This window comes from Eschrichtius robustus, chromosome 11 (assembly GCF_028021215.1).
Source record: "Eschrichtius robustus isolate mEscRob2 chromosome 11, mEscRob2.pri, whole genome shotgun sequence".
Taxonomy (NCBI): Eukaryota; Metazoa; Chordata; class Mammalia; order Artiodactyla; family Eschrichtiidae; genus Eschrichtius; species Eschrichtius robustus.
In genome coordinates this window covers 85807562-85831512 of record NC_090834.1, presented here as the reverse complement: position 1 = coordinate 85831512, position 23951 = coordinate 85807562, and the positions used below count along the sequence as shown (strand labels likewise).

The following is a 23951-nucleotide window of genomic DNA, read 5'->3' as shown; positions in this document are numbered from 1 at the left end:
CTGACTCCAAAGCCCATGATCTCTCCATCATGCTATTATTTCTACATTCTGTTATGCTCCAGTGATATAAACATGTACATGGCTGGTTGAGATGAGACTTGACAATGTTGTTACCAATTCTTCCTGTGACCATCCAGTGAAATCCTGATTTGGATCCAGTTTTCTGAAACTTGAGGAAGTCGACTGAAGGGTCTTTAGGAGATAGTCTGATTGTTTCAGATCAGATTTGTTGTATGGCGTATCAATCTTTCTCAACAAGCCAAGGCTCTTATTTGTAAGGAAGAGGTTGGACAAAATAAACAGTGAAGAGACTACCCATGGTTCCAGTTACATAGGCAGATGGTAATACTCAAGTATAATTGGAGCCATGCTTCCTTGGACAGTTACCATCATGGCTTTACATATAGAACATGCCATGTTGGTCTGGGTAGCAACTTAGAGGTACTCAGTTGGGAAACAAGGAGGAGACTGTCATTCATTTTTAATACCTTGTGGTAGTAAAGTGTATGAATGTGTGTGTGTGTTTGTGTGCATGTGTGTGTTTAAGTCACAGAAAGCTGTGTTGGAATAAGGTTATGGTTGAGACGAGAATGCATGCAAACAAGTTGCTGCTGAGCAGCAATCAAATCTCTGAGATGTTTTCAGGTCCATAATAATTATGGGTACTAATGGCCTTGTGGTTTACACTTCTTAGTCACGTTACCTGTCATCATCAGTGCCATATACTGGTGACTACTCGGGTCCAGAGGGAGGTCTGCTTTCCTGGGTGAGGGATGGACTTTTGTCTCCTTTGTGGATTAAGGCTTATAACATCTCCTGATGCCTTGTGATTCTTTTTATGGAGGAGGCTGAAGAGGAGGAGGGAGCATTTCAGCTGTGGCTTCTTAACACTAGCCCTAATTCCTGCAGCAGACCACTGGGCGTTCACTCAGCATTCCTTACTTGCTCCTGGGTTTCCGGCTCAGCCTTGACATTATTGTAATATAGTTTTCTGTGTTTAATATTTCTTAGACTTGGTTTCCCATTGCAAGCATGGAAGAAACCCTAATGCATGAGTTTCAGAGGAGAAGGTAGCAGTCTGAACCTGCTGTGTGGCTCCATCAGCAAGTGTGAGTATTAACGTTAGAGCTGTCAGGACTTGTGAAAATTAATGGAGCCTGACGGGGGACAGACTGAGGTCAGAGACAGAGCTTGCCCTGATTGAATGTTTCTGGTGGCTTTGCAGCTGAGGCAAGTGAGTGCAAACCGTGGAGCCGAGAGGGAGTGCTGGAGGTCCATTCATTCATTTAACATGTAGGCAGTGGGCACCAAATATGTGTCAAGCACTTTTCTAGGTGCTGGGAGCACAGCAGGGAAAGGTGGGCTCTACCTGCTTCTAGCTTCAGAGCCCTCTCCCTGCCTCCAGGCTGGACTCAGCCTTTCTCTGCTATTGGCCCCAGCAGTCATCAAGGAAGGAATTTATTAATTTATTTTAATTTTTATTGAAGTATAGTTGATTTACAGTGTTGTGTTAATTTCTGCTGTACAGAAAAGTGATTCAGTTATACGTATATATATTCTTTTTCATATTCTTTTCCATTATGGTTCATCACAGGATATTGAATGTAATTCCCTGTGCTATAGAGTAGGACGACCTTGTTGTTTAATCCATCCTGTATATAATAGTTTGTATCTGCTAATCCCAAATCCCAATCAAGGACGGAATTTAACTGACACGTCTCCTTAGTCCATCCCAGAGCCTCATAGTTCTTCCATCCTCATAGCCATTGGTATTATTTTTTTTCCTTCCATCCTCCTGCAAAATTTTCTGCTTGGCCAATTTTCAAGCCCAAGTTATTCTTATTTAGTCCTCAGTGGAATAGAGAGCCTTCAAGAGTTTAAACATTTCCCTCTCTGCTGGAGTCATGATATTAAAATATAATAATAATTTTAAACAGAAAAAAATGCCTTCTATTATCCACCTTGGGGCTATAACAAGGTCCCTTTATAACATTGGCATTAGGGAACATCTACAGTGCCCCACACAGACCAAAGATTTCAGAAATGTGATTGAATTGCAATATATCTCTTTTGTGTATAACAGTCCATGATAATAGGTCTGAGTATATATCTGTTTTATTCTTTTTAATCTCAGAAAGTTCATTTTTTCTAGCACATTGGCAAGGGAAGGTGAGCCTGAAGGTTGTGCCCTGTGAGTTGTATTTTCCTGGGCATCTGGGAGCCATTGCAGGTTCTTCTGACTTGTTATCTCTGTGTTGTTTTCTTCTTGCTACATAGTGAGGTTTATTTTATGTGAGTGATATGCCAGAAAAATTTTTGGTTTCCTCATATATTTTCAAAGTCTGGAATTTAGGAGTATGGAGGGGAGTGTGCATAGAGATTGGAGATATTTAAATCAATTTGTCACCTTCGTATAAGTAGGTTTTCCTTTACCCAGGAAACCCAGCAAGCCATGTTAGCTTTGGGATGATCTCCTTCACAAAGAACTACTATTGTACTCTGGGTTTTTTCCCCCTGGGTTTATAGCAGAAATAAATAGGAGATAGCAGTCAGTTAACCTTGCCTGTCAGATCCCTGATAAAAATTGGGCATGGTGAAGGTGGTATTTGTCATAAGTCACAACCTGATGGCCATTTTGGTTGCCCCTATTTCCCATACTCCCCGTTCATGGCGAATGAAGAGTATGGGGCAGGAGCCAACTCCTAGTAGGTGGCAGGCAGATTCCCAGGAAAAGAAAGTATTCTGGAATGACCTTGGATTCTGATCTGACATGAACTTGAGTTTTCGAGAGGAATACATTCTATAATGATTTTTAAAAAAAGGTTGCAGTTGTGTGATAATTTTGAGGAACATTAACTTTTATTGGTGGGTGTGGGGCAAGCTAGCAAGGAATCGTGTTTGGCCAGAGGAGTGCTTATATATGTTTATTGTAAAATGCTGATACACACATGCCCTAGTCCTCACCACTCTCTCTTACTTCTACCTAGCTCAGTTCACATTTTTGTCTTATTTCTCTGGTCCCTGTAGACATTTTAGTTTATTACCTTGGACTTCTATTCTACTGTCAAAGCCTCATCTTATTTCTCATAATACAGTCAACAAGTTTTTAAATTCTGGGACTCTGCATGACAATGGACAAAGGAGCTTTTTTTCCTTCTTCTCAAGTCTATGACCTTCCCTTCCTTGGGTAGGCTCCCAAATTCTTCTGGGAGCTAGTGGGTAAGAAATTACACCCACAGCTGCAGTAACATTTGGGGAATGCCTAAATTGAGCCAGCATGTGTGGTATGAGGAGGACTCATGTAAGAGATAGGTCTTAAGCCAAAGTCTATGAGGCTGTTACAAATTTGGGCTCACCTCCACTTAGAGGGGTGGGATAGGGAGGGTGGGAGGGAGACGCAAGTGGGAGGAGATATGGGGATATATGTATATGTATAGCTGATTCACTTTGTTATACAGCAGAAATTAACACACCATTATAAAGCAGTTATACTCCAATAAAGATGTTAAAAATAAATAAATAAATAAATCATGTGTCAAAAAAAAAGATTTGGGCTCACCTGACAGAATACTAGCAGGGGAGGCAAAGAGCTTTTCTTGTCCCACTTTTGCCATCAGCTTGACTTGTGACTTTGCTTAGCAAGTGACAGCACCTCTCTGGCACTCACTCTCTTCATTAGTAAAATTGAATTGGATACATCACTGATTTTTCTTTTTAATATTTTTAAGCCAGGGCTAACTTTCTTCGAATCAAATCTTTCCCCAAATCGTAAAATAAAGGAAAGCAGTGCTGCCATGGTGAACATGGGAGCAGGCCCCTCCCCTCCCCCCTTGTCTCTTTCCTCACATTGCCCTGCTCCAGCCCCGGGGAGGGTTACAGAGCACAGCTTTCAAATCACTCAGGGTGTGAAACATGGGGGCCGCTTTAAGTGACACATTAAATGTCCGGAGTTTGGGAAGGAAGGGAGGCTGACCTTGACACAATCTGCTGTGTGTCTGCTTTAAAGTTGTCACGGCTTTATCAGACATGTGCATAGCCGAAGATCTTAGTTTTTCTTTTTCTGTTCCTCTCTATATACTCATCGAAGAGTACCTTCATCTGATTCTATGAAGATATTAGGGGTATTCCAAATGAGTAGTCACTCTTGAGAGAAATAGAATCTGGGTGTTACTTATCACAGGTTATACTATTCGTTTGTGAATGAGGGACTGATCCTGGCCCATTTTTTGGCAATCAGTAAATGTTAGAAGAGATGGGTAACTGGATGTTAGAAGGAGGAAAGAAGTGATGTGTTGAGGGCACACATTTTCAAGGTTAGAAGCATCTCGACAGAGGCAGCTAGGTTTGCACTGTGTATAGGTTGAAGGCCTCATAGGTCCACTCACCATCACCTCAGATCCAGATATCTTAATGACCCTAGTAACGTTTTTGTTAATTTGAAGGATACATTGGACCATGCCAGTTTCTGCCTTTGGAAAATCGAAGTTTTCTTTTTCATCTCCAGATGCTTTTCTTTGAAGGCAATGACATTGTGCAATGTGACCAGGGAGTGATCCAATTTGTGGATAAACTAATATTTTCTTGGTTGGCAACTGGGAAGGGCAATCATTATAATAATTATTATAACACAGCTAATATATACTGAGTGATGATAAAGTGTGAGAAACTGTGCAAATCTTTACATGCAGTATATTGTTTAATGTGCATCAAACCTCAGGGGTAGTATTATTATTTCCCCCCCATTTATATTTGAAGAAACTGCAGTTTAAAAACAGTGTATTGGAGAATATTTGGCTAGACTGGATTGGAGATGCTTCCTCATTTCACTACTAAAGTTCTGGAAAGAGAATTCCAGAAGCTTGCAGCTGGTAGGCCAAATTAGATGTATTAGAATTGGCCCCCAACTGTGTTTGTTTGTTTTTAATTGAACTAGCAATTCAGGAGGGCTTAAACTTGGAGGACAACCCAGTACTGGTTTAAACCTTGTCATATAGCTCAAGATGACAAGCCCATTCCTGGAATTCTTTTTAGGAAGTTCCTGATAAGTCTTGCAGAGGTTCATTCATTCCTTCAACAGATACTTATTGTGTGCCTGCCATTTGGGAAGGTATTGAACTGGGTACTTTGGGTCAAACAAGGAAGCACAAGCCACAATCCGTGCCTTCAAGGACCTCACAGTCTAGGAGGAGACAAGTCACATGCAAAGGGTAAAACTAAAAAAATGGAGTAAAATAATAAAGTGCACTGATTATTTACTCCATACCACACATGTGCTTTAGAAGCTTTATGTCATTTTATCTTGAACACAACCTATGAGGTGGATGCAGTTATTATCGCTGTGTTGCTAACGCACCATAGAGAACATAAGGGCTCTGTCCAAGGTCATACAGCTAACATGTCGTGAAGCCTGCAGAGGCCCCACTCATACCCTCTTGCTGCCTCCACAGTTTAATTTGTAATAAAATTTAAAAATTTGAAAATTAAATCGCAGAGAATAGAAGTGTGACACATGCAGTAAGAAAATATTAAATAATATTCATAGAAGTAAAGAAGAAGAGGGAGAGTGTCATGGGTCAGCTGAGAATGAGGTGGGACGCAAAGGGAGTTGAGGAAGAAGAGAGGAAAGGAAATACCGGAGAGGGAGGGGGAGAAGGCAGAGTCCAGCATCACTAATCCAGGAAGAGATACTTCGTCAGACAGGGATGTCACTGCGGAGACATCCATGGAGATGAGGATGGAGAAAAAGCCTTGGCTTTGGTTTTTAGGAGGTTTTTATTGACATTCAGGGAAGCTTTTGGAAGAGCACAGAAACAGAGGCAGATTGCATTGGGTAAATTCTGAGTAGCCATTTATGTCTAAATTGCTGATTCTAATAGTAGGGTGGCCCATCAGGCAACACAATCGTGATAAGTGGGCCAAGGTGTGAGAAGGAACAGGGAATGAGGAGGTCTGCAGCAGACTGAGGTCAGTATTGCCTGATTTTTTAGCATCCAAAAGAAGCCAGAAACCCTGAATTTTTGGTGTGATATTTCCTGATTTCTAAATGTTAGTTCAACTAAGAAAATAAAATAAAACACAGTTGAGGGCCCACTGTAATACATCTGTGGGCTGAATTTGGCATACCAGCCGCAAGCTTCTAGAATCCTCCTTCCAGATGTTTAGAAGTAAAATGAGGAAGCATCTCAAAGAAGAAGTAAGGTTAGGGATGGTTTAGGATTGCATTTGAGGAGTGTGTGTGTGTGTGTGTGTGTGTGTGTGTGTGTGTGTGTATGTGAGTGAGTGAATAGCTGCTTGTTTTTATTTTCTTGGGGTGGGTAAACATAAACTCACTAAGGAGGAGAAATAAAGAGACCCAGAATATCATAGAGAGATGTCTGAAAAATTAAAGTGCCAGTGGCAGGAAATGGATTAAAAGGCCAATTATTAGAAAGATGAGAAGATGTAAACAGTGATCGGAATGTGAAGAGAAGGAAATGAAGAGAGTCTATCTTGAGGTGAGGACGTATTGTATGCTAAGTGCAGAGTCAAAAGGAGCCTGGAACCTAGAGAGGAACTTGGAAAAGTTTTGTGATAGCGGCTTAAGGAATAGGCAGTGGCAAGAGTATAGGATGATTAGAACTGTAGAATAACAGTGAGGACCCAGCTGACTTCCATTATCCATTAGTTTTAAGTGAGCATCTATTTATGTGATACAGTGAGGTGATACAGATACAGTAGGAGATACAGATTTGAATAAGACTTAATTGCTGCCTCCAAGAGCTTATTGTCTTACTTATGATCAGTAGCTCTAAACTGAACTGATTGATGGGCTAGTTTCCCAAATTTCATTCATTCACTTGCTAGCCATCACTTTGCCATATCTGTGAATTATCTGTGTTATTATTTGCGCAATAGTTTTCTTTGAATCATCTCTTAATTTATATACAAAAATAGAAAAATGAAAATAGAAATGAAAAATGAAGCCAGATATCATTACTTGCATTGTTGTGTTTTTCCAAATATGCATTTTTAGAACATACAAAACTACTTGCCATTTTGTCAGAAGTTCATCTCTGTTCCACCTAAAATAATCTTGTATCTTACCAATAGAACATATACCGTGTCTTAGGAAAGATAGAACTGGTTAGTTGGTAGAATTCTTTAGGTCATTCAAAGCAAGAATTTTTCCACATTAGAATAACTGCACTATGGCCTTGGTTTTTTATTCAGGCAGGTCAGCTTCGATGGCCTGATCTGAATAAAATGGATAAAGGCAGGCACCTCTTTGTCTGACAATTTTAAAATAATGCTATTTGAATAACAAGAAGTTAGAGCTTGACTGCAGAGCCTTCCAAAGTAATCTAGTCTGGAAAAAAACAAAAATGCCATCAAGTAACAGGAGATTTGTCAGCTGGCCTGCTTACAATTTTCATATAAAACACAAAGGTTGGCAGATTATAGATGAAAGGTCATTTCAGCAAAAAAAATATGTCAGACAATCTCATAACATAGGTAACAGAGGATGGAAGTTGGAAACTACTATTGGATTCTCAGAAAGAGATGAGTTTGTTGGCAAAGCGTAAATATCATCACGATTTTCTGTGGCTGTTCATTTTGGTGGCTACTTCTTTATGCTGAGTCTCCAAAATTTGATTTAAAAGACACTGAAGAGGCTGTCTTCCTGAGAAAGATTTACTTTGCAGCAGTTTTTTTTTTTTCTTAACTGATCTGAAGGGGAGAAATGTACTTCCTTCACCTTGTTTCCCAGTCTCACCCATTCCATCCCTGAACCAAAGCTCTGAAATGGAAAAAACAACAAGCCAAGGCCTCTTGCAAGAGCAGTGGTACATAAAGACAGGGTTGACAGCGAGTCCATCATCATGAATGATTAAAGGAGGACCAGCAGCTAAAGCATGACTTGTACAAATAGAGTTGCTCAAAGGTTCACGCAGGTAGGACCTGCCTTGGAGCAGATTACTGTCCAGGAAAGCATTTCAGCCCGTTCCAGCCTTGGGAGCACAGGTGAGTCTGGGGATGCAGTATCAGGCCAGTGTGTTCACAGAGCCATGATGTTGAAATTTTGAGGCATCTCAAAAATTTCCAGCGTGTGCTGTGCTGGGAATTTGCAGGCTCCTTAATACATCTTTCATCCGTATTTTAAGTGCAGGGAATTGTGCAAAATATCATCATTCTATCCAAGTAGCTTGCAACATACATCACAGTCTTATTGCCTTATGCTAGTGCAGATTATAAGCTCTGCATGCATTTAAGAGAGGCTTCCTATTTTCTATGAGCTCTTCACTGTAGCCTTGCAAATAACTGAGGCCAAAGGCATTTCACACAGCATTGTGGGCTAATAATCAAGGATATCTATTGATGCTTGGTCACAGTGTTTTCCGTTTCGTCTTTCTGCAGTGTTATTTTCTGACTGCTTTCACCTCTCTCCTAAGTCTCGCCCTTAACCCACATGCTATATATACAGTTTTAATACTATTTACAATTTGCATTGCTGAAATCCAAGTGGGCCAATGACAAAACTTGCCTTCCCCACCGTGATGAAAAGTGGCCCCCACTTGCCGCAACTAGAGAAAGCTCTCGCACAGAAACGAAGACCCAACACAGCCATAAATAAATAAATAAACAAGTAAAATTAAAAAAAAAAAAAAAATTTGCCTTCCCTTCCAAACAATATAATTCTCTCCCCTACTATAAGCTTCATTAATTGAATCATTGATTCTGGCTTGCTGGTAAGGACCAATTCTTACAACAAATGTATCCAATTTCCTGCTAGTGGTAACTTTCATTCTTCCTGGAATAGCAGGAAACATTAATTTTGCATTGGACCTAGGAGTCTCAGGAAGCTGGAATTATAGGCACCGTCGTCCCGCCCTTTTCCTCCTCAAAATAAAATGAAATAAAATAAAACGAGCAGCTTCCCAGTGGTGAGGCTTGAGGGATGGATAATGACAAAGAAGAGAAAAAGGCATTAATTTCAGGATGGGGGCAGCTGCCCGGCGCCATCTCCCTTTGGATTTTGGTTCTTATAGCATCACGGTGAGTTATTAATATGTATGGTCCGTACTTTATTCAAACATTATAAATCTATGCAGAAGTCTGGTGTTTGGGTTTTCCTTTATAGCTTTCATTCTTCTTCCCAGAATTATCTCATTTTGATCGGGAAACTTCTGCATAAAAAACACACATGGAGAACTCACATTTCCATACCATAAATATTAAAAGGGGGTTAAGCTTTACAGTTTCTTCTCCCATCCCAACGGGAGGAAATTTAGCCTTCTAATCAGGGGGCCATTCTTAATGTTCTTTTTATTCGCAAGCCAAAAGGTAAACTTTAACTTGCCATATGAAATTGTACTGTGTAGTTCCTTTCATTTATGTAAATTGTGAAATGCTTGGCTATGCCATGTCTTTTGTATGAAGCTTATACTAAAACATCTAGCAGTTATCTGAGTTGTTAAGAATAGTTGGTCGGCTTATTTTTTAAGGGTCAAAACCAAGTCCAGACCTTTTTAAGGCTCGTGATTAAAGTACTTTTTGCTGGATAATTATAAAGTATGGATTCATCACAGTGTGGATTCATCACAGTGAATCTGTAGCAGACAGAAAAGGGAAATGGAACTAGCAAACTTAATGTTTCCTTAGTAGCTTTTTAGCCTCTGAGCAGCTTCCTATCTCCCGTTTATTGTCATTTTTGTTAGCATAAAAAAGTAGTCATAAATTTTGGTTCCCATGGAAATATAAAGGAATGCGTGAGCTATTTCATTTGGGGATACTGTCTGCTAATCACGCAGTCTCTGCTGTTGTACTTCATGATGGGAAATGAACGTGCTAATTGGTGCTTTTTTTTTTTCTTATTTCAGGAAACCTGCCATATGAATATAAAATAGTGATTGCTGGGAATCATGAACTGACATTTGATAAGGAATTCATGGCAGACCTTGTTAAGCAGGACTACTACCGTTTCCCCTCTGTATCCAAATTGAAACCAGAGGACTTTGACAACGTTCAGTCCCTCCTGACAAACAGTATTTACTTACAAGACTCGGAGGTAACAGTGAAGGGATTCAGGATATACGGTGCACCTTGGTAAGTGTTCATTCCAACAGTCTTCCCCTCTGTTTTTTTAGCTCACCACTCAGAAAGCATGGTTCCGGCTTAGGTGCCTTAAACCAAAAGGATAAAGATGAAGAGAAACCTTTTGGCTGTATTTAGAACATAACACATATTTTGGCACTGCTGCAAAACACGATGCTTGTTGTTTTCATTGTGATGCAGATATTTTTAGGCAAGATCAATGGGAGCATGGCTTTGGTAGATACGTATCTGTTTGTGTGACCGGGGCTGCATGTGTGTCTGTGGGACACAGAAGGATTTGGTGGAAGGTCACCGTGTTACCCTTCACGCAGATTCAGCCACTCTGAACATCCCATCAGCCTACGTGACTCGTTTCCTTCTCGTTTTACATTGGAAGCACTCATAAAATATCTTGCTTAGATTAGAGTTTCTCAAATCTTGCTACACATCAGAATCACCTGACCAACTCTGAAGAAATACAGATTTTGAAGCCATATCCCCCTGAGACTCTGATTCTCCTTCCTGAGGTGGAGCCCAGTGACCTGTATTTTTAAAGCTCCCCAGACAAGACTGAAGCACAGACAGTTTGGAAGTTACCGGTTGAGAGCTCAGTTCTAGAATTCTCAGTACTGAAATTCTCAGCTCTAGAAAACTTGAAGCAGGCGCGTATTCCTTGGGACCAGACAAGAAAGCATTTTGACCTTGGTTCTATCAGTTGCCAGTTGTCTGGTTTTGAAGAAGTTAATTCATGGAGAAGGAACCTCAGTTTCTCTACGACAGTGAAAATAATACCTACTTTTAGAGGGTTATTATGCGGATTAAATTAGGTGATGTTTGCAATGGATTGAGAAGAGCGCCTGGTGATTTGCTTAGAATAACAATTACCATTTTTCAGGCCTTAGCTCTGCCACGAGATATTTATGTGAACTTGAGCAAGTCACTTAGCCTCTAGAGCCAGTTTTTTCATCTCTAAAATGGGAGTGTTTGTTAGATCAGAAGATCAGTAGCAGAGGAGTCTTGGATTTTTATTTATTTGCTTTCTTACTTTTGAGAGCTCTATGTGTATACAGAGCAGAAAAACTAACCTTTACTCACTTAACCTGGTAAAGTATCCCAGTCCTGCCTTAGAAGTTGCGGATAAGGCTGGAAAAGGACAGAGTGAATTCAGATTGGCCACCCCACTCAACAGTTTGGATTGTCTTCTGTAAAATAGAAAGTTGAGGTATTTCCTGTAATTTGGTTTTCTAGCTTTACTAGTTGGTATCCAGAAGGACTGATGAGTGGATACAGGAAGTATATTTCCGTTTAAAATCAACCTGACCGTGATTCTGAACTCTTAATTGAGTACTTACCAAATGTCAGGCACTAAAAGTCCTTTATACCTATTATCTCATTTTCTTCAAACTACCTTTAAGAGACAGGCACTATTGTGATTCTCATTTGGCAGATGAGAAAACTCGGGCACAGAAAGGTTAAGTAACTGCTCAAGAATCACACGGATTCTAAGTGATAGCATCCTAATTTGAGTCTGGCTGCAGGGTACATGGTATGCCTGAGGTGGTGGTGGTAGTGCTGTGGTAATTGGTGGTTATAATCTGCAGTGTTTATATCCAGCTTTATGAATGCACGTCAATTAGTTCTTTTTATATGTGACAAGGTGGTAAAGGGCAAGAGAACAAACAGCAGAAATTAGTCCTATCAAACAATAATCTGAAAGCTGATCTTGGGGTAATGTAGGATGCCGATATCAGCATTTCTGGGTAAAGGACAGGAGAGAGAGAGCTTTTTCAGCTTCACAGCTCACTTCTTTTTTTTCTTTTTTTTTTTTTAAAGTATTTGTTTATTTATTTTTTTTAATTTTTGGCTGTGTTGGGTCTTCGTTTCTGTGCGAGGGCTTTCTCTAGTTGCGGCAAGCGGGGGCCACTCTTCATCGCGGTGCGCGGGCCTCTCACTATCGCGGCCTCTCTTGTTGCGGAGCGCAGGCTCAGTAATTGTGGCTCATGGGTCCAGGTGCTCCGCAGCATGTGGGATCTTCCCAGACCAGGGTTCGAACCCGTGTCCCCTGCATTGGCAGGCAGATTCTCAACCACTGTGCCACCAGGGAAGCCCCACAGCTCACTTCTTAATGATTATGCAGTAGTTGAGGAATGACCTCTAATTGGCAGAGAAGCTCTACATGGAGTTGAGATGATTTTTTCAATAATTTAAGATGATTTTTGAAAAATCTTCAGAGCCCAGAACATTTAAGCCCATTCCTGAACAAACAGGATTTTCAGAGATTCCCTGGATTGATGGTTGTTGGTGTGATGACAGCAAGCTTCCTCCATTATCTGAGCAGGTCCAGATCTGTTTAGGATAGGGTTTAGCTCAACCAGATTATGGCCGTGATGCATGAGGGAGTGATTTTGGATTCTGAGGCAGATCGTGTAGCATCTCAAGAAATAACAAAACATAGTAGTTCAAATATGTGAAGTGATGGGGCATAATTTGGTTTTGGTGGTGGTACAAACTTTGGACAAAGTTTATGTCTGAACTGGATTGATCTCATTCAAAATTGTTTATCTTAATATTGGAGACACTGGTTAAGTCAAGAAAACACGGAGCATTAGTCTTCTAAAATGCTACCCTGAAGTTGTTTTTACACACAGTTTATTGGGATTTCTAGAAAGTTTGAACTATTTCCTTTCTTTTTACAATGAGGGAGATCTTTAAATGGACTTTGTCTCACCCATAGGAATTGTTGATACTTTGTCTTTTGACCAAGAATACAGGGGTTGATGAAAAGGAAATTGCAATTTCATCCTATTTTTATGATGAAAATTAGTATTGATATTAAAAAAATAATAATTAAAATAGTTAAAAAATTAATATTCCCAGAACTGCTGTAATCTGAACATTGATTTAGGAATGCCTATGTTAGCATTTCTATGCAAGGAGAACAGATTTTCCCATTTCTACTACTTATTTATTCAGCCTTGGGACCTTGGGCATTTTTCTGAATGTTGCCATGCCTCCGTTTTCTCATCTCTAAAGTGAGAAATAGCAATATTACTTCTCTCTCATGGTTGTTACAAGTGAGTTAATGCATCCACAGCATGCAGAAGACTTCCTGGCATGGAGTAAGTACTGGATAAGTGTTAGCTATTACTGATGTAGTAGGGTTGGTGTTTCCAATGTACTTTATACCTTTGTCTACCTTCACATGGAGACAATTGCACTAGGAGTCAGATGGGCTGGCTTCTAGCCTTAGTTCAGTCTCTGCTGACTGTACAACAAATCCCTTCTCTATTTTGTAAAACAGGGGTAGTGAGGTCTGCCCCACTTTCTCTCTGATGCCACTCACTTCAATAGTCACCAAAATTAGAATCTTTAAAGAGCATACATATTTGCAGGCATGCTTGATTATTTTTAATATCTTGTACAATTTTTAGCTTCTTTCACTATTAAGAATTTGACTGGAAGCAAATCTGAGGGTGGTGGGTGATTTATACTAGAGCTGCTACTCTTCTCCTATGAGAAATAAGGATTTTCCATCCTAAGATTCACACATAGGTGGACATCTGCTTAGTAACCCATTAGATCCTCCAACTCCAATATAATGTGAACGGTTTTAACTTTGATTTCCATGCTTTTCCTATAACTTTTCTGGAGGGAATATTTAGTTCTGATTTACTGATATTGCTAGTGGTTTTCATTTAAAAACAGAAATCAAAATAAGAACCTTGATACTAAGGATTTCCATCCTGTCACAGGTTTCTCAAAAGTAATTGCCATCTCTGTGATAAACCATAGTGGAAAAGAATATAAAAGAATAACGTCTATATGTGTATCACTGAGTCATCTTGCTGTACAGCAGAGATTGCCACAACTTTGTAAATCAACTAGACTTCAATCAAAAAAAAATGTTTTTTTAAGTAATTGCCGTCTGACCAGGGAGAGAGCTTATTAACTCATGTATTTACAAAATGTGGATTGTGACTCAGTTTCACTCTAAACAAGGTATATTAGCTCATATTCATTACATGTTTGTAACTTGTAGCACCGCTGAAAGCTTCCTAAAGACCAGAGAGAATTAACGCAGTGTCTCCTAACTTACAATTTAGGAGGAACTTGTATGTGGAAAATAACTTACAACAATCCTGAGCACTCATGTGTGTTTGCAGTTGGAGCACACTGTCGTGCTTACTAGATCTGCAAAGAAGAGGGTTTGGATGTGGTTCGATGGGTCTGGGAAAATCCAACGGCCTACACTGAAGAAGTTGTGCATGGGGTGCCTTGTCCTGGAAGAAAGGTGCTCCCTTGGAAGGAAGGCAAGAGTTGACCAGTTCTCAAGGGGCAGCCCGGCCTCAGGAGGCCTTCCGCCAGGTTCTGTGGCTTCTGTATGTATTCCTTCGCCACCTCATTCTTCCAAGAATCGTGAAGAAAGGAGTCAGGCGTGATGTATTGTCATGGGACTAACAGTTCAGTCACAGCTTTTCTTAACTTCTCCTATTACATTTTTCTCTCCCACTCTGGGGGACAGAAGAGGGTCTTGTGTGGCCTAGCAGTTAGATCTGCCCAGGACTTTGCTCTCGTAACAGCACAGCTCGTGGATTTCTTGTATCCCTTGTGTTGATTTTTTGCCACCGAGGTGGTTCCTGATCTCCTTTTGTGATCACTTTCAGCTTTTGATCCCAAAAATGTCTTTTCCAAAAGTTGACTGTGGTCAGAAAGAGGAGACAAAATTATAATCTGTCAAATATCAGCCACTGATATTTGTGCTAATTCACTGCTTGTCTGGTCAGGGTGGAGGGGAGGTGGCATTTTGAAATCATCTTTGTATTTTTGGTTACTGGATCTGTAGCCAGCGTTTTCGTGCAAGTAGATTTCCATAAACTCACTCGTGGGACTGGGCATTTAAAAATCGACTAGCCCCTTCTTTTTTCTGATTTCAGTTGCTCTTTGGCTACTAAGATGCTTATGTAGAAAAAACAATCCAGGTGCAAACGGATCAGTAGCCAAGCCACAAAAAGTAAAAAGTCCGTCTTGCTCCGACCTGAGTGTGGCAGTTGTATTGTTCAGCAATGCACCTTGTTCCCCTCCTGAACAGAAACGCAGAGCTAGTCTCCTGTGGCTTTTAATGAATATGAGCAGGGCTTTCCAATGTCCAGGAATTTGATCTCTACTCTGACCAAGGGGTCAGGAACAAAGAGCACACTTTCTCATGTTAGAGTAGACCCAGGTGTAATTTGTCAGATTTAGTAATTGTAGAGGAAGTGCCTTAACTTCTGCAGCAGGAAAATTAGATCGAGCCTAGGCAGCGTAATTCTAAAATGGCTGAAATAGCAAGAGAAAGTCCATTGAGCTGCATTTTCAAAGGAAGTGTGTGCAGGATAATTTTTTTTTTCCTTCCTCTCTCCCCCTCATTTTGGATCATCAACATGTTGAGTTTGTCTATTCGTTCAGATGTAATTTTCTCAGCGTTTTTCAAAGTGGGAGTTAAGCGTTGTTTCCACTCTCTGCAGCCTTTATAATTGTGTTTGCATCCAAACAGCTACAAGGTTGCTCACGTTTTCTTGTTCTGATCAGCACAATGGTACTGTAAGTTTACCCTGTCAGAAAGCTTCAGATGTTTTTATTTCCAATTATAAGGTTTGTAATGCATCATGTATTTCGCTGACAGTCTTCAAGTTCTTGCAGCAGCGAAAAAATTAACAGCAGATATTGAGTGAGAGGATGAGAAAACCAATTGACCACTCATGATAGAATTCAGATCTGGGGATGGGTGGAATGGGCTCATTTATTTTATTTTCAAGTCATACTTTGTAATTAACTTGGGCCAAAAAAAAAAAAAAAAAGGGAAGAAGAAGAAGAAAAGAAAGAAACATCTCCACGTTCAGCAGGAAAGTCCTTTCACACTAAAGAACAGGACTGTACGAACAAGACTGATATTGTGCCACGACTTCAGGGATTCCAGCTTTTATTCAGGAGGGCTCAGGAAGGTATTGGCACAGAAACAGGTCTGTGTGTGTGTGTGTTAAACAAATACGCACTCTCCTTCTACATGATTCTGTTCCAGGGCCCAGGCTAACGTTTCATTTTTCTTGGCGTGAGGCCCACGGACTCTCCCTTTCTGAAACCTGTGGCGGGTCTGTCCTGCTCTAGAATTACAGTCTCTGTTTACATTTTCGCCTGCTTCAGAATGCAGCTGACTGCTCTGAAAGCTGCACGGGATCAGCTTCATTTCTGGTTTAACAACCGCGCTGTTTATTTGGAAAAGGAGAAAGCAAACCCTGTCCGCTTGCTTCCTACCTCCCATTGCTAGCCATACCAGTACATACCTTGGCAAAAGCTGGTTTATGTGGAGTTTAGGACGTCGGATGCAACTCATACCTTTCCGCCTGCTTGTCGTGTGCCTTTAGCTGATGTGTTGGTGGTGGTCGTATAGACGAATGTGGAGGGGAATAGAAGTGTTCCTGGGCATTCAGTTATGCTTAATATCAGCCATTGGCTTAATTTAAATTTTTGGGGGCACATTCTGAGAGGCCAACTCAATTAGCAAACGACGATAATAAACTTCTATTTGGATGATATATTTCACTTAGAGAACTTTCACATGTGTTATCTCCTTTGGGCTTCACAACAGTTCTAAATAGTTAAAATTTAAAACCAATTCTAAACAATTAAAAGGCAAAGGGCATGTATTCATAATAATTATTAATAATAGCCAGCATTTACAAGTGCTGTTATGTCGTGACAGTGCCGCCCGGTGATGCCTCCTATTGACAGAGGAAACCAAGATCGAGCTTTTGGCAGAAAAGGCGACTTGCCCAAAATTAGTTTGGGGAGAAATAGGACTAGAATCCAGCCTTCCTTTGCTGAGCTCTTGAGGCTGAGCCGGGATATCCTAGTAACCGCACATGTCACTCTACTCCTTGACCTGAGGCAACTCAGGAAGTGGCCACTTAGAAGCCTTGGCTGTTCCCATCTAGTTGCAAAAAGGACACACAGAAATCCAGGCCAGTCCTCTCAGGAGCTCTCAGGCTTCAGTGATGGGGTGCTTGAAGGGGGGGGGACAATGGGAATGTTGGGGGGACAGAACAAAAGAATCATCCTGATCTTCTGCATGGTGTGCCCCAGAGCCTAGGGTTCAAAAAATGAGGATCTATACCTGTGCGTCATAACGCACGGATCAGCTGCTCTGGTGTTTCTGCTCCATGGCGACAACTTCCGTTTCCTTTGCACACACGTCAGAGGGGCAAGTATCGGGTGCACGTGGCTATTTCCCTCTGAAGCACCAAGGAGCAGCTGAGAGAGACGGCAGCTCCGGGCACACGCACCGAGAAGGAAGTGCTGACCGTGTTTCCGCACGGAAGTCGGGCTGGTGTGGACCCACACACCGTGCTCCAGGCACACCTGGACTTCACGATGAGACCCTGCCGGCTCGCTGCTGGGGGTTCTTTCATTTTCTCATGTTACACTGACAGGTTCCTTTTTTTTTTTTTTTTTTTTAATTATTTATTTATTTATGGCTGTGTTGGGTCTTCGTTTCTGTGCGAGGGCTTTCTCTAGTTGCGGCAAGCGGGGACCACTCTTCATCGCGGTGCGCGGGCCTCTCTCTATCTCGGCCTCTCTTGCTGCGGAGCACAGGCTCCAGACGCGCAGGCTCAGTAATTGTGGCTCACGGGCCTAGTTGCTCCGCGGCATGTGGGATCTTCCCAGACCAGGGCTCGAACCGGTGTCCCCTGCATTGGCAGGCAGATTCTCAACCACTGCGCCACCAGGGAAGCCCCAGGTTCCTTTTTAACCCAGAGTTGCTGCTGGTGGAGGGAAGGAGATGATACAGTGGCTCTAAGCTCCACAAGGGCGGGGACCCTGTCAGCTTTGTTCTCCACGCATACCCTAGGCCAGCCCAGGGCCTGGCACACAGGGGGTGCTCAGTCCGTTTCTGCTGAATGAATGAATGCATGAATGAGGGTGGTAGTGGTAAAGATGTGTCTGTGGCTGCCTGACTGAAGGTCCACACCTGTGAGACACCCAGTTGCAAAAGAAAAAATATTTCCAAGACAAGATCAAGCATAGCCATGAATCTGCAAGGACAGCTAGAGATGGTAGAACAAAGTGGAACCAAACAAAGCACTAACCTATGTCCATGAGCTCTTCATGAACATGTCTAGATCCTTCCCGAACATTCGGAAAGATAGAGTGCACGGCATCTCTCCAGGTGAGCATGGTCTAGTAAAGGTGAGGAGAGGGGGCAGTGGGACAGACCTACCTAGAAGGCAGTGAGGATTTTCAAAGAAAGGCTCCAACAGTATTTTTAGACTCTTCATTGTCATTTCTGTACCTCATTTGCCTTATCCCCATGCTCTGAGTAGCTACAGAAATTTCTATTAGATTTGGAGACTACGTCTTCCAGCGACAGTAAAAGCAGCCAGTGTAAAGTGTGAGTTTGGTTGGAAGCTAAACCGAGTGGGCCCTCAGAATGTCCTTTGGACGTTAGAAACCAGTTATTAAACATGTAGTATTCTCTTTTCTCAATGGTTGAGTTCTCAATGGTTGAATTCTTTGAGTTGAATTACAGCCATACAGATTCTGTACCATTTATTTTCAAGCTATTTGGCAAACACGTATTTCTTATTTAATCCTTTGAATTGTAAGTGTAATGTGAATTTCTGCGGATATTACCAGGTGGTGAGCCCACTGGCGTCCCTTTGACAATTGTGACCCATATTGGCCGGGTTCCAGGCACTGCTGCTGCTCTGCCTTCCTGCATACATTTACCCTATAGCTCAGGTGTGCTCACGAGGAAGCCCAGGTAACTACACAGGTAGCTTCCTTCAGTCCTCCTGATGATCCGTAGTGAGGGTGAATGGGCTTCGGAGCCCACAGCTTGGAGGCTGCCACTTCTACCTAGTGCTCCGTTTTTGCCGGGCACCTCACCTGCATGGCCTCGGGTCACCCCTTTACCCCTTTGGGTGAGTCTGCCTGCTGCCAGAGTTGTTTCACAACAGAGTCACGGTGATCAAAGCCATGCTGTGTTCTGCGCTCGACAGGGGAGAGGCCCGGTGCCCTTCTAGGCTGCTCTGTAAGAGGGCCATCAGAGGATGTCACTCAGCCTCCCAGAGAGTCACCTGTATGCCCGTGGGAGGCTTGTTGGGAGACAGGACAAAACATGCTGTGCTCAGGGACATCCCTCTGACAGTGAAGGGTTTGTTGAAACTGGCTGAGCTCTTCTTGCTGATTCCCTCTTTCCTTAAAACATCAGTTCCTCAGGTGTTAACAAACTTCTGGCTGGTCCTCCCCAGCAGGGAGACACCCCGTGAAAGGTCTTATCCCCAGGCTGGACGTAGCTTAAACAGCTGCAGCCCTGTTCTACCCACTGTCGGGGGAAGCAGTGTGTGTATAGAGGCCGCAGGCTTTAGCCTTTAGAAGCAGCTGTCCCCAGCGAGCTTGTGTCTCAGTTTTATCATTTAGAACTCACTTACCTTCTTAAGCAAGTTGTTTCATCTCTAAGCCACAGTTTCATCTGTGAAATGGGTATGCAAAGAACAACAACTACTATTCCTTGAGCATCACCCACATACAGGTATTTTATGTAAAATAGTTTTTAAGCCTCACAGCCACCCTGTAAAGAAAGTAATATTTCCCCCACTTGGGAGGTGATAAAATTGAAGTTTTATGATGAAAATAGAGAAGTTAAGTAACTACACAAGGACACTCATTTCCTAAGTAGCAGAACTGGAAGTCTAACCTCAAAGCCTTAATTTTTTCACTGCTCTGTGTATTTTTCATGGGATTAAAATGCGATCGTGTATGTTAAGTTCCTGGCACTCAGTAAATGCTCAACAAATATTATTTTCTTCCCTGGAAAGTAATAGTTGTGTAGTTTTGTGATGGCTATTTTTGTTTGTTTGTCTGTCTGTGTTCTTGTCTTTTTTTATGATGGTATATCAGGGTGGAAGGGGAGAAGCAAAAAGGGACAGAAAGGAGGTGAATAAAAAACTTAGTCTAGGAAAATAGCTACCCCTATGTGTGTGTGTATGTGAGGGAGGTGGGGAGAGAAAAGAATTTTTAAAAGCAAACATTGTATGGTTTCGTTGCACGGCAAGTTGCTAATGATCTGGATAAGTGGAAACCATTTAGGAAAGGAACCCCATATATCGGCAGCATGTGGTCAGAGGACGTGGAAGAGTGAATAGATGTCTGTTAAATGAAGACATATGGGGCATTTTAAGGTCACTTACATGGAGTGTCATTTTAAATGTATGAGTAATGCTCGGTACTGCGTTTTCACCCAGGAAAAAAATAAAGGTAATCTTGGATGGGAACTATAAATTGAAAGTGGAATGTTCCGTGAGGGCTGCTCAAACAGGAAGCTAGTGGCAAATCGGAAAGCTTTTGGATTAGCAGAATGTGTCTGCATTCTGTAAAGAGCGGAAAAAACGAGTTTGAAAATCTGCTTTAATTCAGGAGAGGATATAGGAAGATTGTTTTGCACAAATATTAGAAAAGATCAGCTAGGTTAAAGTGTAACTACAATTACTGTGACTAATAATGTCCAAGTACGAAATTTGCAGCAAAAAATGAAAAATAAATGAAGAGAAGCACCTGGTATATAAAACCTAATGTCTGGCATGGTGGGTTTAGGATGGATCACATTTTTTTTTAAAAAGCAGTGCTAACAGTAAGATCAGCTCGGTGCTTTGTGACCACCTAGAGAGGTGGGATAGGGAGGGTGGGAGGGAGACCCAAGAGGGAGGAGATACGGGGATATATGTATATGTATAGCTGATTCACTTTGTTGTACAGCAGAAACTAACACACCATTATAAAGCAATTATACTCCAATAAAGATGTTTAAAAAAAATAAAAATTAAATTAAATTTATTTAATTTAAAAAAAAACAGTGCTAAAATTTCATAGAACCTACAGTAAATCAACATTGAAGACTAAGTAAAACCAATGCTATGTGTGTAAAGGAAAAAAAAGAGGTCAGAGCTGACACACTGATTTTCCATCTTCTCCTAAAATTTGTTACGAACTTCTTTTACATACGATGTACAAAATGACGGCACATAAAACTAAGTGCCTCTGATGCCTGCCTGGCTTTTTAACTGGAGATGACTGTTTCTCTCACTACATTTCAAGCTACTTTATGCATTGAAATGATGGGACATATCAATTTTAATTCTAAATCCAGTAAGGTATGCTGACTTTCCGTGCCACACAAGGCTCCATAAACAATGGGAAGTAGCTTAAAGCATCATAATTCCAGAAATAGGATTATCAAAAACAGAAACTAGGGGAAAAAAACGTTTTTATTGTCTTATTGATTTAAAAGTCCAACCCCTCAAATCACTAGGCCATAATTGGGGCCTCTATTTTCATTTTGAATCAAGAATTAATAGAAAAAACCTTCTTGCTTTGATCTTTTCAGAACGAAATAAAAGCTGCTAGACTAAAACCTAATCAGAAATGGTTCATGGAAAAACTAGTTGGAAATAGGCTGTTGGGCTATTATTAGCCACCTCCCCACTTTTTTTTTTTTTCTTTCCTTGGGTGTTATGACTTAAGGGGAGAAATTGTGGAAAGGACATTTGTTTAAGAAATTCAACTCAAATTCGTGAGTTTTGCTTTTATATTTAAATGTATTAATACATAGGAGGCACTTGAGAATGAGGGTTTTAGGCTGTGTTTATGATGCCTTTGTTACTAAACATTTTTTAATGCTTCCCGATTTTTCAGATGAAGCAGCAAAGACTAGTTATTTTTCTTACCCAAATTCAGCTTCTCCCTTAAAAACATGTAGTAATTCTGTACAGGGAAGTACTTACCTGTAGGTCCCGCAGAATGAATATGAAAAACGGGAGACCAAAGTGTGTGCATATAATGCTGGCCCTGACCTTTGTGCTTTTAAATAGCTCTTACCAGAGGCGAATTCTGTGTGGTTTGCTGGCTTACAGCGCAGCTTCAGAGGCAGGCCCAGGAGAGGTGAGGGAATTTTCAGGGTATTGAAGTGCCTGCCTACATTCAAACACACCATATATGCCATTCAGTACTACTCTTAAAGGGAAAATCTGATATTAAGGACGGTATTGGTTTTTAAGGTTATTTGTTATAGAAATTGCCTCTGTAGAGTTTGAACTCTGTTCTGAAAAGCCTGAGAGAAACAGGATCACTTCTCTGGAAATTTTGAAGTTTGGCTGGCCTGTAAACCACAGGCTTAACCATACGCTAAAGTCAGTTCTGAGGTTTCGTAACTGTTGATACTTATGATTTTCATTATAAATGTGTTTTTACTTTGTTGATTGTTGCAATAAACAGAATCATTGGATTACTGATAGAGCAGAATACAAATATGCCAGAGAAAATCCATTTTCTTTGTCCATTGACTCAAATAACTCTTCTTGTGAACGAGACCAAAAAAACTTGTCTTTCTGGGTTTTCTACAAGTAAGAACAGAACAAAAAAAAAAAGGTGAAAGGAAAATAGCCATTACAGAATATCAAGGGTAGAAATCATGCAAAAAGTAGACATCTCAATTCCTAAAGATTATGTTTTCCAAGCTGTGTAAATTCTCTTCAGTTAATCGGACACTCACATGAATAAAAGCTTTACAATTCCAGTGAAAATTCATCCATTCACCTGGTTTTGGTCATTCAAGAATTAGCATCAGACATCAGAGAGCAATGGTATGTTTTTCTTCTTACATTTAGCAGTAAGCTTTTCACAAGCTATATTCCCACCAAAAATATACAGAGGTATCAATAGCATCACAAAAAAATGTATATACATATACAGAGAAAATGAAAACCGAAAGGTAATACACCACAAGTATAACAACAGTTTTCTCTTATGAATTGTTCTTTCTTTCTTTCGTTCTACTTGTCTGGGACTTTTATGTGTTCTTGCAGTGGGTAAGTTTTATTTTTACAGTCAGAAGAAAAGGCCACATTCTCTAGCTGTAAGATGTATGCTAGGGGTAATTTGGACGTAGACTCTCTCATTTTTTCTAACTTTGTGCCGTCGTTGTGTATCTAGTTCTTGCAGAGTTGTGGGCCTGCACATATGCACACACTTCAGGGATTACCTGTGTCACAGGCCATTGCCAAAGATGGGGGTGGGGGTGGATGTCTGTCCTCATCAACAAGTTCTGTGTGTGCCCTGATGAAATGGAAAGATTCCCGGAAAGCACCAGAGCTGTGCTTCATTCTGCTGAAAATTTTTGTTTCCTCTTTTAAATCAGTCTCTCCCAAAAAAGGTGGAACCCAGATGGCTCATTTGGTGATGGGGTGACTGATGGAACCCAGCCCTCTTTGGTGCTGCCTTTTTGATTCACCCCCCTGTGTGACTTGGGTCTGTAGGTCTGGCTTTACAGGATGCGACTTCAGTCAAGGAAAGCCTGGTGCCTACCTTTGCTTATTTGTATTCCAGTGCTGTACCCTCCCCTCCTCTCCTGCGTCTTTGTTCTATTAATCTGCAAAACAGGGCTCGACTTGTGATTAGTCCTTGGAGCTTGTTTCTATTAATCAGCCTGCAAAACAGGTCGACTTGGACGCTTTTGTTCCAGAGCTTAATGTGTTCTCCCTGTCAGGCTGTGGTTCAGGCTGCTCAGTTTGCCTTAAATGGGACCAGAGAGTGAAATTTGGTTTTTATATGCTGATTGCATTGTAAAGAGAGAAAATACCATTTGAAAAGACAACAGGAAAATGCTAATGTAGGGTTGTAGAGATGTGTTTTAAGAAGAGGAAAAGTTTACAGAAAATATAACTTGTGTAGCCTTGTTGTGTTGTAGGATACACCGCACAGTGCAGTTGACTGGAACAGAAAATAAAGCATCATTTATATTCTATAGTCGAGAAGTATGGTGTGCAGCAAAGGCTGCCTATTAATCATAA

At 41.1% G+C, this 23951-nt stretch overlaps 1 protein-coding gene across 1 annotated transcript in view; it reads left to right on the top strand.

Moving 5' to 3' along the window:
- Window positions 1-23951, top strand: part of MPPED2 (metallophosphoesterase domain containing 2) — a 166057-nt gene that overhangs the window by 71975 nt on the left and 70131 nt on the right. The window contains exon 3 of the mRNA XM_068555443.1: window positions 9858-10083. Within this exon, the coding sequence (XP_068411544.1) occupies window positions 9858-10083 (226 nt within the window). The remainder of the gene's footprint in view (window positions 1-9857; window positions 10084-23951) is intronic.